Here is a 12,018-nt window from a genome sequence, read left to right on the forward strand (position 1 = left end):
ATGATGCAACTTCTTTGGTCTGAGTCTAACCTTGCTGCACACCAGGGAGTGGTCGGTGTCGCAGTCCGCACTGTGGAAGCTGCGTGTGATTTGAACACTGTTTAAGGCGGCTCGCCTTGTGACAATGAGGTCTAGCTGGTGCCAACGATGTGATCTTGGGTGCCTCCATGAAACCTGGTGACAGGGTTTAGTGTGAAAGAACGAGTTGGTGATGCAGAGGTTATGATAGGTACACAACTCAAGCAGTCTCTGCCCGTTCTCATTCATCCTTCCAACGCCATAGCGCCCAAGGCAGGAGGGCCATGAGTCATGGTCGGCCCCAACCCTGGCATTAAAGTCCCCCAGCAGGAATAGGTGTTCGGTGTTGGGGATGCTGCTAATGATGTTATGGAGTTGTTCATAGAACTGGTCTTTAGCTTCAGGTGCGGAGCAGAGTGTTGGAGCATAGATGCTGAGTAGGTGTACTGGACCAGAGGTGGTGAGCAGTCGGATGGACAGTATGCGTTCCGAGCCATTTGAGGGAGGCTCTATCATGCTGAGCAAGGAGTTTCTGATGGCGAAGCCCACTCCATGCTGTCTTGGTTCTTCAGGATCCCTGCCCTGCCAGAAGAAGGTGTAGTCTTGCTCTGCTAGAGAGCCACTCGCGGGGAGGCGAGTCTCCTGAAGTGCTGCAATGTCCACATTGAATCTACTGAGCTCGTTGTTAATGATGGCGGTCTTCCGAGAATCGTTGATTTGTGTAAGGTCTTCCGACAGGCCAGGACACATAGTTCTGACGTTCCAGCTTGCAAAGCGAAGGGCTGGTACCTTCTTTCCTTTTTTCATGTTGTTTGGTGCGGTGTATCAGTCCACCTTTCGGGCAATGACCCTGAGCTCCAAGCACCCATTGAAGCAGGCAGACTGTGGCGGGACAGAACCTTATTGACCGGGGGCTGCCCGGTTTGAGGCGGGCGGTAGCTGTCCAGTGAGGTGCAATGACCTCTCCCACCGACAAAGGCAAGCCGTGGCGCCCAGTTTCTACGCCAATTTATCTGGACTTATAACCCGTAACTGCTGCCTTCCGTGTTGTTTTAGTCGCTGTGAGGCAACTATGGAGTGACCTCTCCATGGCGCATGCCTGGGCAAATTTATGGAGGTTGAGAGTTGCCCAGTCGTCAAAACCCCCCTCTCGGCCTTTCTGGTGGGGTCCAAAGGAGTGCAGGACACGACGTTTGGCACCAGTATGGCTGCAGGAACTGCCGGAAACATGCCAAAGGTGACACATGACCGCCTACGGGGTTCCGCTCCGGATTTTCTGTTAGGGTTTACTCCCTTAGCCTTGGTCTCTCCCGAGACGCCCACAAGGCAGTGGGGTTGTTGGGGCCCCTACACAGGTGTAGGATGGTGCCGGTGGGAGGAGGGGATGCAAGGGGGAGGGGTAGAGGGAGGGGGTGTGGGGGGGGGGGTGCAGGGGAAGGGGGTGCGGGGTGAAGATGGTGCGAGGGGGGGGGCGGGCTGGGACGGGGTTGTGAGGGGGTGAGCTGAGAGGGTGGAGCAGGGAAGGGGACGGGGGTGGGGGGTGTGGAAGGGGGGTAAAGGGGGGGGGAAGGGGGGTGGAATCTGGTGCAGGTAATAAGCCATTTCCTCAGTGCCCACCATCGACGTCCGGAAAGCTCATCCACGTCCTTCGGGAGGTGAAGCATCATTTGGCAGACTTAGAGGTGATTACATTTGCTAAGGGTTTTTTTTTTGCAGTGGTTTAAATAAAGGCATGCAGCATTGCCGACAGTGCGCTGCAGATGCTCTCCGAGCCATCTCCCGCGGGCGCTTTGAAGTTGCGGCCGGGGGGGCCGTTCGTGGATGTTTTGGGTGTTCGGGGCACCTTTTCACAGGACTTCTCTCGGGTCCCGCAGCTCCTTCTTCACCTCAATGGACTTACCGCATGCCTTGGCTGCAGACACTCTGGACTGTGAAGACAGCAGGATCGGAGATTGAAGTATCGGCAGCTGTGCTCGTCAGTTTCATCCGGATCAATTTCATTGAGAAAACAAAGAGCAGGTGTGGCTGGGGGAGGGCAGTGGGCCCAGGTAACATACACTAAACTAACTGTTAACTTTTAGATAGGGCTAAAATGAACTGATTTAAAGAGCCAGGGGAATTTAAACAGTTTAAGAGGGCAGATTGGGGGAAAAAACGTTAGGGATGGGAGCAGATGGCCATGGATAGAGTTGAACAGCAAGGGAGCTTCCAGCCCAGGAGCCATCTTGAACAATTGTAAAACTCTATGACTCTAATATCCAGAGTCTATTGTGGAAACGTTCCCAATTTTTCTTACCCTCTTGCGAAAAAATGTTTCCTGATTTCACTCCTAAATGGCCTAGGTCTAATTTTAAGATTATGACCCCGTAACATTACCCAGAAGAAATAGTTTGTTTGTTTCTACCCTATCAAATCCCTTTATCATTTTAAAGATGTCAATTAGATCTGCCCTCGGTCTTCTAAGCTCAAGCCAGGTTTATGCAGCCTGCACTCATAATTTAACCCTTTAAGCCTTGATGTCATTCTGCTATATACATGCTGTATTCCTGCCGAGGTCACTATATCTCTCCTGAGGTTCGAACCCAAAACTGAATGCAATACTGCAGAAGTGGTCTGACCAAGGCTCTGTATAGCTGAAGCATCACTTCTTCATTTGTATTCCAGCTCCCTTGAGATAAAAGTCAACATGCCATTAGCATTTTGATTGCTTTTTACACCTCTCCACTGGTTTTTAGTGATTTGTCTACCTGGACACTGAAATACCTTTGCTCCTCTACAGCTCCTAGTCTCTCACCTTCAAGAAAATAATTCTATTTTGTCTTTATTGGATCTAGTGTAGATGATCTCATGTTACCTCACATTGCATTCCATCTTCCAGGAGCAGTATTAGCATGTATGGTTGTATAGTTAGAATGTAAGAGCAACAAGAGATGAAAGCTCAGGGCAACAATGAACCTTGTAACATTGCGAAAATAGCAATGGCTAGAAAGGTTGCAAAGAGAGGTTATAGTTGAGAGAAGTATTATCTATCAGACAAGATGTTTTCACTTGTGTCTTGTGGGAGAGGGATTCAGATTTAAAAAATTTTAACATCTGACCTGCCCCACCGTACATATTTTCAAGTGTTAAAATTCAGTCCCTATTTTTAGTTGGCATTGATTTACCCTCTCGAGTTAGAAGTGCTCCCCACGTGAGGAAAGTATATTCAACTCTTGGACAGTATTGGAGCCTTTGACGCTTAGGACGTTGTGGAGACTAAAGAAGTGTTTGGCACAAGTGAGGAAACTGAACTTCTTTGTAGAGCAACGCAAGAGATAAAGGAGTTCAGAGGTCGAGTGAGGCCAAGAATGTTAATAGATAATACAAGGTATTTAGCACAAAGGTAAATTACTGCTGCTTAGACTATCATTGATTGGAGCAAATTAAGGTGATGAATTAAGGACATCACTCTTGTGTACTGCACATTAAAGTTTGTTAGCTAAAGTGTGATTTTCTTTTCCCGTAACTGTATTTGTGATAGTCCACTAACACCAGTGAAAACACTTTTAATGGTAAAACAATTGATAACTAAATAATTTTCTGTAATAAAAGCAAAATACTGCGGATGCTGGAAATCTGAAATAAAAACAAGAAATGCTGGAAATACTCAGCAGGTCAGGCAGCATCTGTGAAAAGAGAAGCAGAGTTAACGTTTCGGGTCAGTGACCCTTCTTCGGAATAATTTTCTGTACTCTGGTCGTAATTCATGTGACACCTGATTTTGCCACAGAATATGTCAGCATTCTGCCTTTCTGTGGCGATGCCATGTTGGGGTATGATTCCTAAATGCCGCAACCCTGCTCCAGCACAGAGCCTCACAAGATCATCTCATATTGCACCAATGTGAAAATCTTCTATCTCCTCCAGCTCCATTCTATGGCCTTTCTGAGAAAGACTGCAGGGGTTATTTTGGTGAAAGGGTGAAAACAGGGCGCCATGCTCATACTACAACAAGCCTGTTTGAAAGTCTGGTTTTAGCATGCGATTTTGGATCTAATTGCTGATTACCAATATTTTTCTTGCCTGGAGTTGCTAAAACAGACACTGCAGGTTTAGCACTCAAATGCTGCTTAGATACAATTGTCATAGGACTGTATATTTTGGGCTCCATGCATTCACTTCCACTGACAGTGTGGAGTATCGTGGATGGCACACAGCAGCACATTTCAGGATGGTTCAGGGACTGAGTGAGAGGACTGGTCAGCACTCTCTTCTCATACTTTGGGAAAGCCAGCAGCTGAAGCAAGGCAAGGACAGCATCAGGGAGAAGGTAAGTATCTTTACAGAAGTGCTTCTTCTCCACCCCAAACCCCAACCCTCCCTCCATCTGACCACCCCCATACAAAGACCCCTAGGATGAGATTTGATAGGGTAGAAACAAAGAAACTATTTCTTCTGGGTGATGTTACGGGGGCATGATCTTAAACCCCCCCCCCCCCCAAAGGGGGGAGAGATCGAACCCCCAGCACATCCACCCTCCCCGCCCAGATCAGACCAAGATGCTCCTGCAGACAGCTCCGGAGTCCTCCCTGCCCAACTGGAAGTCAAGAACATGGAAACGTTCCCAATTTTTCTTACCCTCTTGTGAAAAAGTGTTTCCTGATTTCACTCCTGAATGGCCTAGGTCTAATTTTAAGATTATACTCCCGTAACATTACCCAGAAGAAATAGTTTGTTTGTTTCTACCCTATCAAATCCCTTTATCATTTTAAAGATGTCTAACTTCTGCACTGGAAATCTGTCAAATACAAAAGCTGCACTTTGTGGAATTAAAACTTCAAAGCATCTGGAGAAATCCAACCAAAACTCTGCCTCCCTCACCACCTACATAACCATCCCTTTAATATCCAGGCCTCGGAATCAGATTGTCCCAAATTTACTTCTTGTCTTTTTGTTTTAGATTTGTAATGGTTACATTTCGATCACCTCAGTAATCTAATGTATAATATCCAGCATCAGAAATATTCCAGGTTATGAATGCATTATTGTATGACTAGTTGTGAAATGCATGGCCATGTGTTACAAAATGTCAGTCACCACATAGTCACTCAGAAAGTTGATGTGGTGTTGAAAGTGGGCTGTGTCTGGTTAAATGGACTGCTCCATCAGTGATGTGTGTGTTCCCTGCAGTGGAATCTCATCCTTCTTTGGCTCCATCTCTTTTTCAACACCTTTCTTTCCTCTAGAAAACATAAATCATAAAACAGAGATTAGAAAACATTCCAATTTTATTTATTTATTTCTCAGCTTCACCCCTGTCTTCTGGAAGCACCTCACCCACGTGACCATTCTTCAGGTGTGAGTAGAGATAGAGACTGTCACCAGGCAGTTGTCACATTTGAACAAGATCCTTTCTTCACTATCCAGCAGGAGCCTATGACTTGCAATCAGGAGTAGGAATCCTGGCTGATTTTCTCCCACCTCTTTCTAATTAGGGGCCCTGAGCAATGTTCTCTCGAAGGTGCCCACATGCACGGATGGGTAGCAACCCAGAAGCTACCAGCTGTGCAAAAGAATTTAAAAGGTACTACACATTGAAAAGAGTAGTAATAAAAAAGAGGGAACATTGGTCCTGAGGCTAATTGTAGCATCCCATTACGATAGTGGCTGAACTATCTCAGAGCAGACCACAGGCTAAATCATCTCCTTTTCTGCCTGTTATCAGGCAATGGTGAGGGAAGTCAGCTGAGAGCTTTCCCCAGTGGGACCCATCATTTCCAGATGGAAGTGTATGACCAGTAAATCTACTTTAATATTGGCCTAACTCTTGATGGAAGCTGGGATAACACTGCCTCCTAATAGCAAGCCTTTGCTTTATTGTGCTGGATATTAAGAAAAAGCAAGGGATCAACAACTGCAACGTTTATGTAACATTTTCTATGGAGAAACATGCCCCAAGGCATTTCACATGACAAAAAATGGATGTCAAGGCAAAGGAGATACCAGGGGTGGTGACCAAAAGCTTAGTCAAAGCAGTGGTTATAAGGAGGGTCTTAAATAAGGAGCGGAGGTGGAAAGATTAGGAAGGGAATTTTGAAGCATATGGTCTAGCTAGCTAATGGCACAGTTGTCAATAGTCTGTGTAGGGAGAGGAATACATAAGAGTCAGAGAAATGGAAAGTCAGGAAGGGGATGTAGGGCGAGAGAAGGTTGCAGAGAAAGGGAATGGTAATCCATGCAGCAATTTAAATACAATGATGCAAATTTTAAATTTGTGGCATTCATAGACCAGGAGTCAATACTGCTTAGCAAGAAAGGGTTTAGTGAATGAATGCACTTGTAGGATAGGGTACAGGTGGCAGAGTTTTGGGTGAGCTGAAGTTTACAGGGGTGGAGGATGTTAGCAGAGCATTGGAATAAATGGGTTTGGAGGTGACAAAGGCATGGAAAAGGACTTCAGCAACAGATGGGCTGAGGCAGGTATGTTACTGAGTTGGAAGTAGGGTTTTTTTAAGATGGAGATGAGGAGGAATTTCTTCTCTCAGAATTCTCTTCTCCAGAGAGCAGTGGAGGTTGAGTCATTGAATGTATTCAAGGACGAATTAGACAGACTTTTGATCGACAAGGGAGTCAAGGGTTATCGGGGGCAGGCGGGAAAGTGGCCACAATCAGATCAGCCAATGTCTAATTGAAAGCGGAGCAGTCTCAAGGGGCCAAATGTCCTACTTCTGCTCCTATTTCTTAGATTTTATGATCTTATTTGTGATGATGGGCACATTGGCTTGGAAACTCAGCTCAGAATCGAATATAACGCTGAGGTTGCAAACAATTTGGTTCAACCTGAGGCAGTAGCCGGAGAGAAAATGGAATCCATGACAAGGGTATATGGAGTTTGCAGCAGGGCCTTACGACAAGGCCTTTGGTCTTCCAAATGTTTAACTGGGAGTAATTGTAGCTCATCCGAGACTAGACATAAGATAAGCATTCTTATAACATCAAGGCAGTGGAAGGGTCAAGAGAGGTGGGAAACAGTTGTCTTCAATATACATGTGGAAGCTGACCCCATGCCATGCATGTAAATGAGGAAGAGAAGGGGACCTAGGAAGGTCCTTGAGGGACTCCAGCGGGAATGTCATGGGAGCAAGGAAAAAGTGCTGGAGATACTGTGGCTTACAATTGGCTAGGTAAGAATGAACTAAACCACGACATCCCACTGAGCTGGACAATGGAGGAGAAGCATCAAATGAAGTCGTAATCAACCATGTGAAAGGTTGCAAAGAGATCAAGGAGGGAAAATATACCAAGATTACAATCATAGAGGATGTCACAGTGGCGCAGCTCTGAATCCCAGAGCAGTTAAGTGACAGGGCATGTGTTAAGGTCCAAGGGCACATGAACCAGCAATTCTGCCAAGGGCCACAAATGAAGAGGAGGTAGCCTGAGATGGTGTTATGAGTATCAATGGAATAGACCCAGGTCTAAGATCTTATTATATTCCAGTAGGTTGTTACCCTTGCTGTCAGCTTATAATTCAAATCAAAGTGAAATGTTGGCAATACAAACCTGCTTTCCACCTCCTCAATGGTGTCCGGTAATTGGATGTTGAGTGTTTCCGGAAGGAGAAAGGCAGTAACTCCAGATATTATCGCCACGCCACCATATATTGCCATCGGCAGAAATGCTATGTAATCACCCGTCAGCTTTGCAACTGGTGCCACCATGGCTCCGATCCGGGCCATGGTGGTCACAAGTCCCAATCCCGTCTGCCTACAGAGACAAATAGAGTATCAAAAGCTGTTGTTGGAACATTTCACCCATCCTGTCATGAAGCTGCTGGCTCTTGCTGGGTAAAGTTTCACAGTTGTCGTGCACTAGCCAGGACCTTGCCCAGTTAACTTTTCTTCATGCGCGAAAGCCTGGCTGATATTCAGCCATCACAGCCTTACCTGATCAAGTTCTCACCCACTGTCCACACTCAGTTTTCAACATAGGTTAACTGAATAGCTGTTTTTCTTTATCTCCCACATAAAATAGTGCTAAAAAATTGCTCTTATTCTTATGTGCTCTTATTGGCGTCTGGCTGTTATCAGCATAAAGCACAGCCCAGGCATTGAAGCTTCTGGACAGTACATGCTTACCAGCTTGTCAAGCAGCATCTTTACCCATTAAGCCATTCAGGAAGTCTTATTTTATGCTTCATCCTGACAAAAGCATGTTGAATGCTGCTCACATTGAACACTCCAGCTATGCCCATTTTCCTCATCCTCCTTACACTGTGTACATCTCCCCCGAGACTACTCCTTGATCTTCCAGGCAGGCTGCTGGCTTCACTGGTAGAACATAACAGTAGAACCCACCTGACCACAGTTGGGTAGAGTTCACCTGCGTGGAGATAGCAACAGCTGAATGCAGAAGCGAGACATCCCTTCCCAACAGCAGCAAATGCAGTTCGCAAGGCCTGCAACTCTAAAAGAGATGGAACAGTGGGAATGTCATTGATGTCATTGTACATTATGTTCAACGAATTGCTTGACATGTTCTGATAGATTCCTCCATTCATTACTTTAATGCATGGCCACTGGATAAGGATAAAATCTTGGCTGAGTTCAATTTCTTACTAAGCACAAGGATACAGTGCCCAATTGCCGCACTTCAAATGGAGCCCCAGCTGAGATCTACTAACTCAGCACAGACAATGGGTTGACCCTTTCCATCTGCACAGGCTAGCGACTAGGTGGTGCTGTTGTGCTCTTGGTCATGGAGAGTGGCATCTCTAATGACCTCTCCTCCTTTGCTGGAAGAGGTGACACTGATACAGTAGGATTGGTTTTAACCCGAGGCATGTTCAAGGCGGGCGAGAAGAAATTTCCGCTGAGGTGTTCAAGCGTGAGGCCTGGGCTGTTTTGGCACCCAGGCCTTACTTCAGTTTGTCACACTGTCTCCTGCCCCAAACCAGCAGGAGTGACAGCAGGAGTTGGGTTAGGAGCCTGAGGAAAACAAGCACCCAGTGAAACAGACCTGATATGAAGTTAGTTGTGGGGGCTTGGGGATGGGGGCGGGTGGTGTGAGTGGGATGCGTTCTCTAATGTTGCAAGCACTGGGAGGGAGAGGCAAGGTCAGAGCTGGGGAGGTCCTTGGACTTTTGTGGGGCCCAGGGTAGTCCTCTCCTCATGGCCTACATGGATTCCTCAGAAAATAATAATGTTGATACCACCTTAGCCTCTTCTAGGAACCCAGTTGTGTGACACCAGATCTTGCTGTCAGATTTGGCACATGTAGGTCTCTCGATACTTTAATTAAAATATCTTCAGACCACAATATTTTCATGCTTGGCAAGGACAACCCACCTGTGTTTGATCTGAGGCCAGTTAAAAGGGAAGATATGTAACTATACCCCTTACCTTTTGGGATGAAGATATTTAATATTATAATGCTCCCTGCCAGGATGAGGGAGGTGCCTTGTGTGAACCGTCTGCCTACATAAATTAATGTGATAACGGCAACAACTTTTGCTGGAATGTCGACAGCACCAAAAATGATTTGCATGAGGTAAATATCAACTCCGAATCCTTGCAGGTCTATTGCTAACCCATAATATGCAAAACTGGTTGAAAACCTGTTGGAGGAAAAAAAAATTGAGAGTGGATTTTATCAATAATAACTTGCATTTATAAAGCATTTGGCATAGCAAAACGTCACAAGGAGCTTCACAGGAGTGTTATCAATAAAAGAACCATTTTGACACCAAGCCACAGAAGGAGATATCAGGATAGATGGCCAAAAGCTTGGTCAAAGAGGTAGGTTTTAAGGAACATCCTAAAAGGAGGAGACAGAGGTGGAGAGGTTTAGTCAGGGAATTCCAAAGTTCTGGCCCAGGCAGTTGAAAGCACAGCTGCCAATAGTAGATTGTTTAAACAAAAGCAAAATACTGTGGTTGCTGGAAAACTGAAATAAAGACTGAAAATGCTGGAAATACTCAGCAGGCCTGGCAGCATCTGTGGAGCAAGAGAGACATTTCAGGTCAATGGCTTATTCTGACGAAAGACCTGAAACATTAACTGTAGAATATTTACAATTGGGGATGTGCAAGATGCCAGATTTGGAGGAGTGCAGACATCTCAAAGGCTTGTAGGGCTAGAGGAGGTTACAGAAATAGGGAGGGATTTGAAAACAATGATGAGGATTTTAAAATTGATGGGGTGTCGCATTGGGAGCCAGCGTAGGCCAGCAATCACAGGAATGGGTGAACAGGACTTGGTGCGAGTTAGGTGTGGGCAGCAGCATTTTGGATGCGCACAAGTTTATTTAGGGTAGAGGATAGGAGACCAGCCAGAAGAACATTGGAATAACCAAATCTAGAGGTAATAAAGGAATGATGAAGGTTTCAGCAGCAGATGAGCTGAGGCAGGATCGGAGTTAGGTGATGCTACGGACGTGGAAGTAGGCAACTTGATAATGGAGTGGATGTATGGTCAGAAGTTTGTTCAAGGGGTCAGACACAACACCAAAGTTGCAAACGGTGCCGTCGGCATACATGTGGAACCTGATGTGGTTTCATATGATGTGGTTGAGGTCAGCATGAAGATGAGAAATAGAAGGTGGCCAAGTTGAGATCCTTGGGGAACTCCAAAGGTAACGGTGCAGGAACGGGAAGAGAATCCATTACAGGTGATTCTGCGGCAATGATTCAATAGATAAAAATGGAACCGGGCAAGGGCAGTTCCACCCAGCTGGATGACAGAGGAGAGGCATTGGAGGAGGATGACATGGCCAACCATTTCAAAGACTACAGATAGGTCAAGAATGATAAGCAGAGGTAGGTTACCAGTTAAAGTCACATAGACTGTCATTTGTGACTTTGATAAAGGCTGTTTCAGTTCTGTAGTGGGGGTTGAAATCTGATTGGAGGGTTTCAAACATAGAATTGTGGAAAAGGTGGGCACAGATTTGTGAGCTGACAATGTGTTCAAGGGCTTTGGAGTGGAAAGGGAGGTTGGAGATGGGAAGGTAGTTTGCAAGGACACAGGGATCAAGGATGGAATTTTTGAGAAGAGGGAGCTGATGGAAAATTTGAAGGGGAGGGGGACAATAGCTGAGTAGAGGGCAACATTAACAACATCAGCTAACATGGGGGCAAGGAAAGGAACTTGGGTGGTCAACAGTTTGGGGGGAATTGGGTCATGGAGCAGGAGGTGGGTCTCATGGACGAAATGAGCTCGAAGAGAGTAGGGCAGGAGACGGGATCGAATCTGGACAAAGATGTGAGCTCAGGGTTAGGGCAGCTAATAAGTCAGTGTTATTTCTATGAAACGTGTCCTTCTCAATTGCAATCTGCCTTTCAATCTTAGATATGGTTTTAGAGGAAACCAGACTACTTGCCAACGTTCTCTGCCCTTTCTAGATGCCTCCTGTGACAAAATTGTTTCTCTTTGTCTGCTTATGAAAGTAAATTTTACATGCTGAGACTCTCAGCAGAGTCTCACGAGATGAAAGAAAGACTTGTATTTATATAGTGTCTTTCATGACCTCAGGATGTCCCGCAGCCAAATAAGTACTTTTGAATTGCGATCACTGTTGATGGGACAGTGGCTTTCAGAATCACCTCAATAACATGAAAGCCCTAGTTCCAAAATGTGTTCCTGTGCAATGAGGGTCCAGGAGTGGGCCTGGGACTTGCAAAATCTTCTCTATATTGTTTTAAATAGCAAGGAAATTAAAATGTAACTTGGTTCTTTGGTGAATTGACAATGAATGACCAGAGACACTATTGGATACAGCTGTATCTGTCACTTGCAGCATACCATGATTATTTTGTTTAGGAAATAGGCAAATAAACCACCTCCTTCTCCACTATCTACAAGTCCTAAATCAGGAGTGTGATGGAATACTCCCCGCTTGCTTAGAAGAGTGCAGGACAAAGCAGCTGATCGGCACCCATCCATGACCTTAAACATTCACTCCCTCTACCACTGGTGCACCGTGGCTGCATTGTGTACTATCTACAAGATAAACTGCAGCAAT

At 45.7% G+C, this 12,018-nt stretch overlaps 2 protein-coding genes across 3 annotated transcripts in view; one reads left to right on the forward strand and one right to left on the reverse strand.

The window, feature by feature from the left end:
* The window catches only part of tm7sf2 (transmembrane 7 superfamily member 2), a 558,775-nt gene that overhangs the window by 217,959 nt on the left and 328,798 nt on the right, over positions 1 to 12,018 (forward strand). The window lies entirely within an intron of this gene.
* Positions 3,350 to 12,018, reverse strand: part of LOC137355864 (solute carrier family 22 member 6-A-like) — an 87,603-nt gene continuing 78,934 nt past the window's right edge. For both annotated transcript variants that reach the window (XM_068021459.1, XM_068021460.1), the window contains exons 7-10: positions 9,399 to 9,613; positions 8,355 to 8,463; positions 7,561 to 7,764; positions 3,350 to 5,239 (exon numbers count right to left, since the gene is read on the reverse strand). In XM_068021459.1, the coding sequence (XP_067877560.1) occupies positions 5,146 to 5,239; positions 7,561 to 7,764; positions 8,355 to 8,463; positions 9,399 to 9,613 (622 nt within the window). In that variant the 3' untranslated portion in view covers positions 3,350 to 5,145. The remainder of the gene's footprint in view (positions 5,240 to 7,560; positions 7,765 to 8,354; positions 8,464 to 9,398; positions 9,614 to 12,018) is intronic.

This window comes from Heterodontus francisci, chromosome 44 (assembly GCF_036365525.1).
Source record: "Heterodontus francisci isolate sHetFra1 chromosome 44, sHetFra1.hap1, whole genome shotgun sequence".
Taxonomy (NCBI): domain Eukaryota; kingdom Metazoa; phylum Chordata; class Chondrichthyes; order Heterodontiformes; family Heterodontidae; genus Heterodontus; species Heterodontus francisci.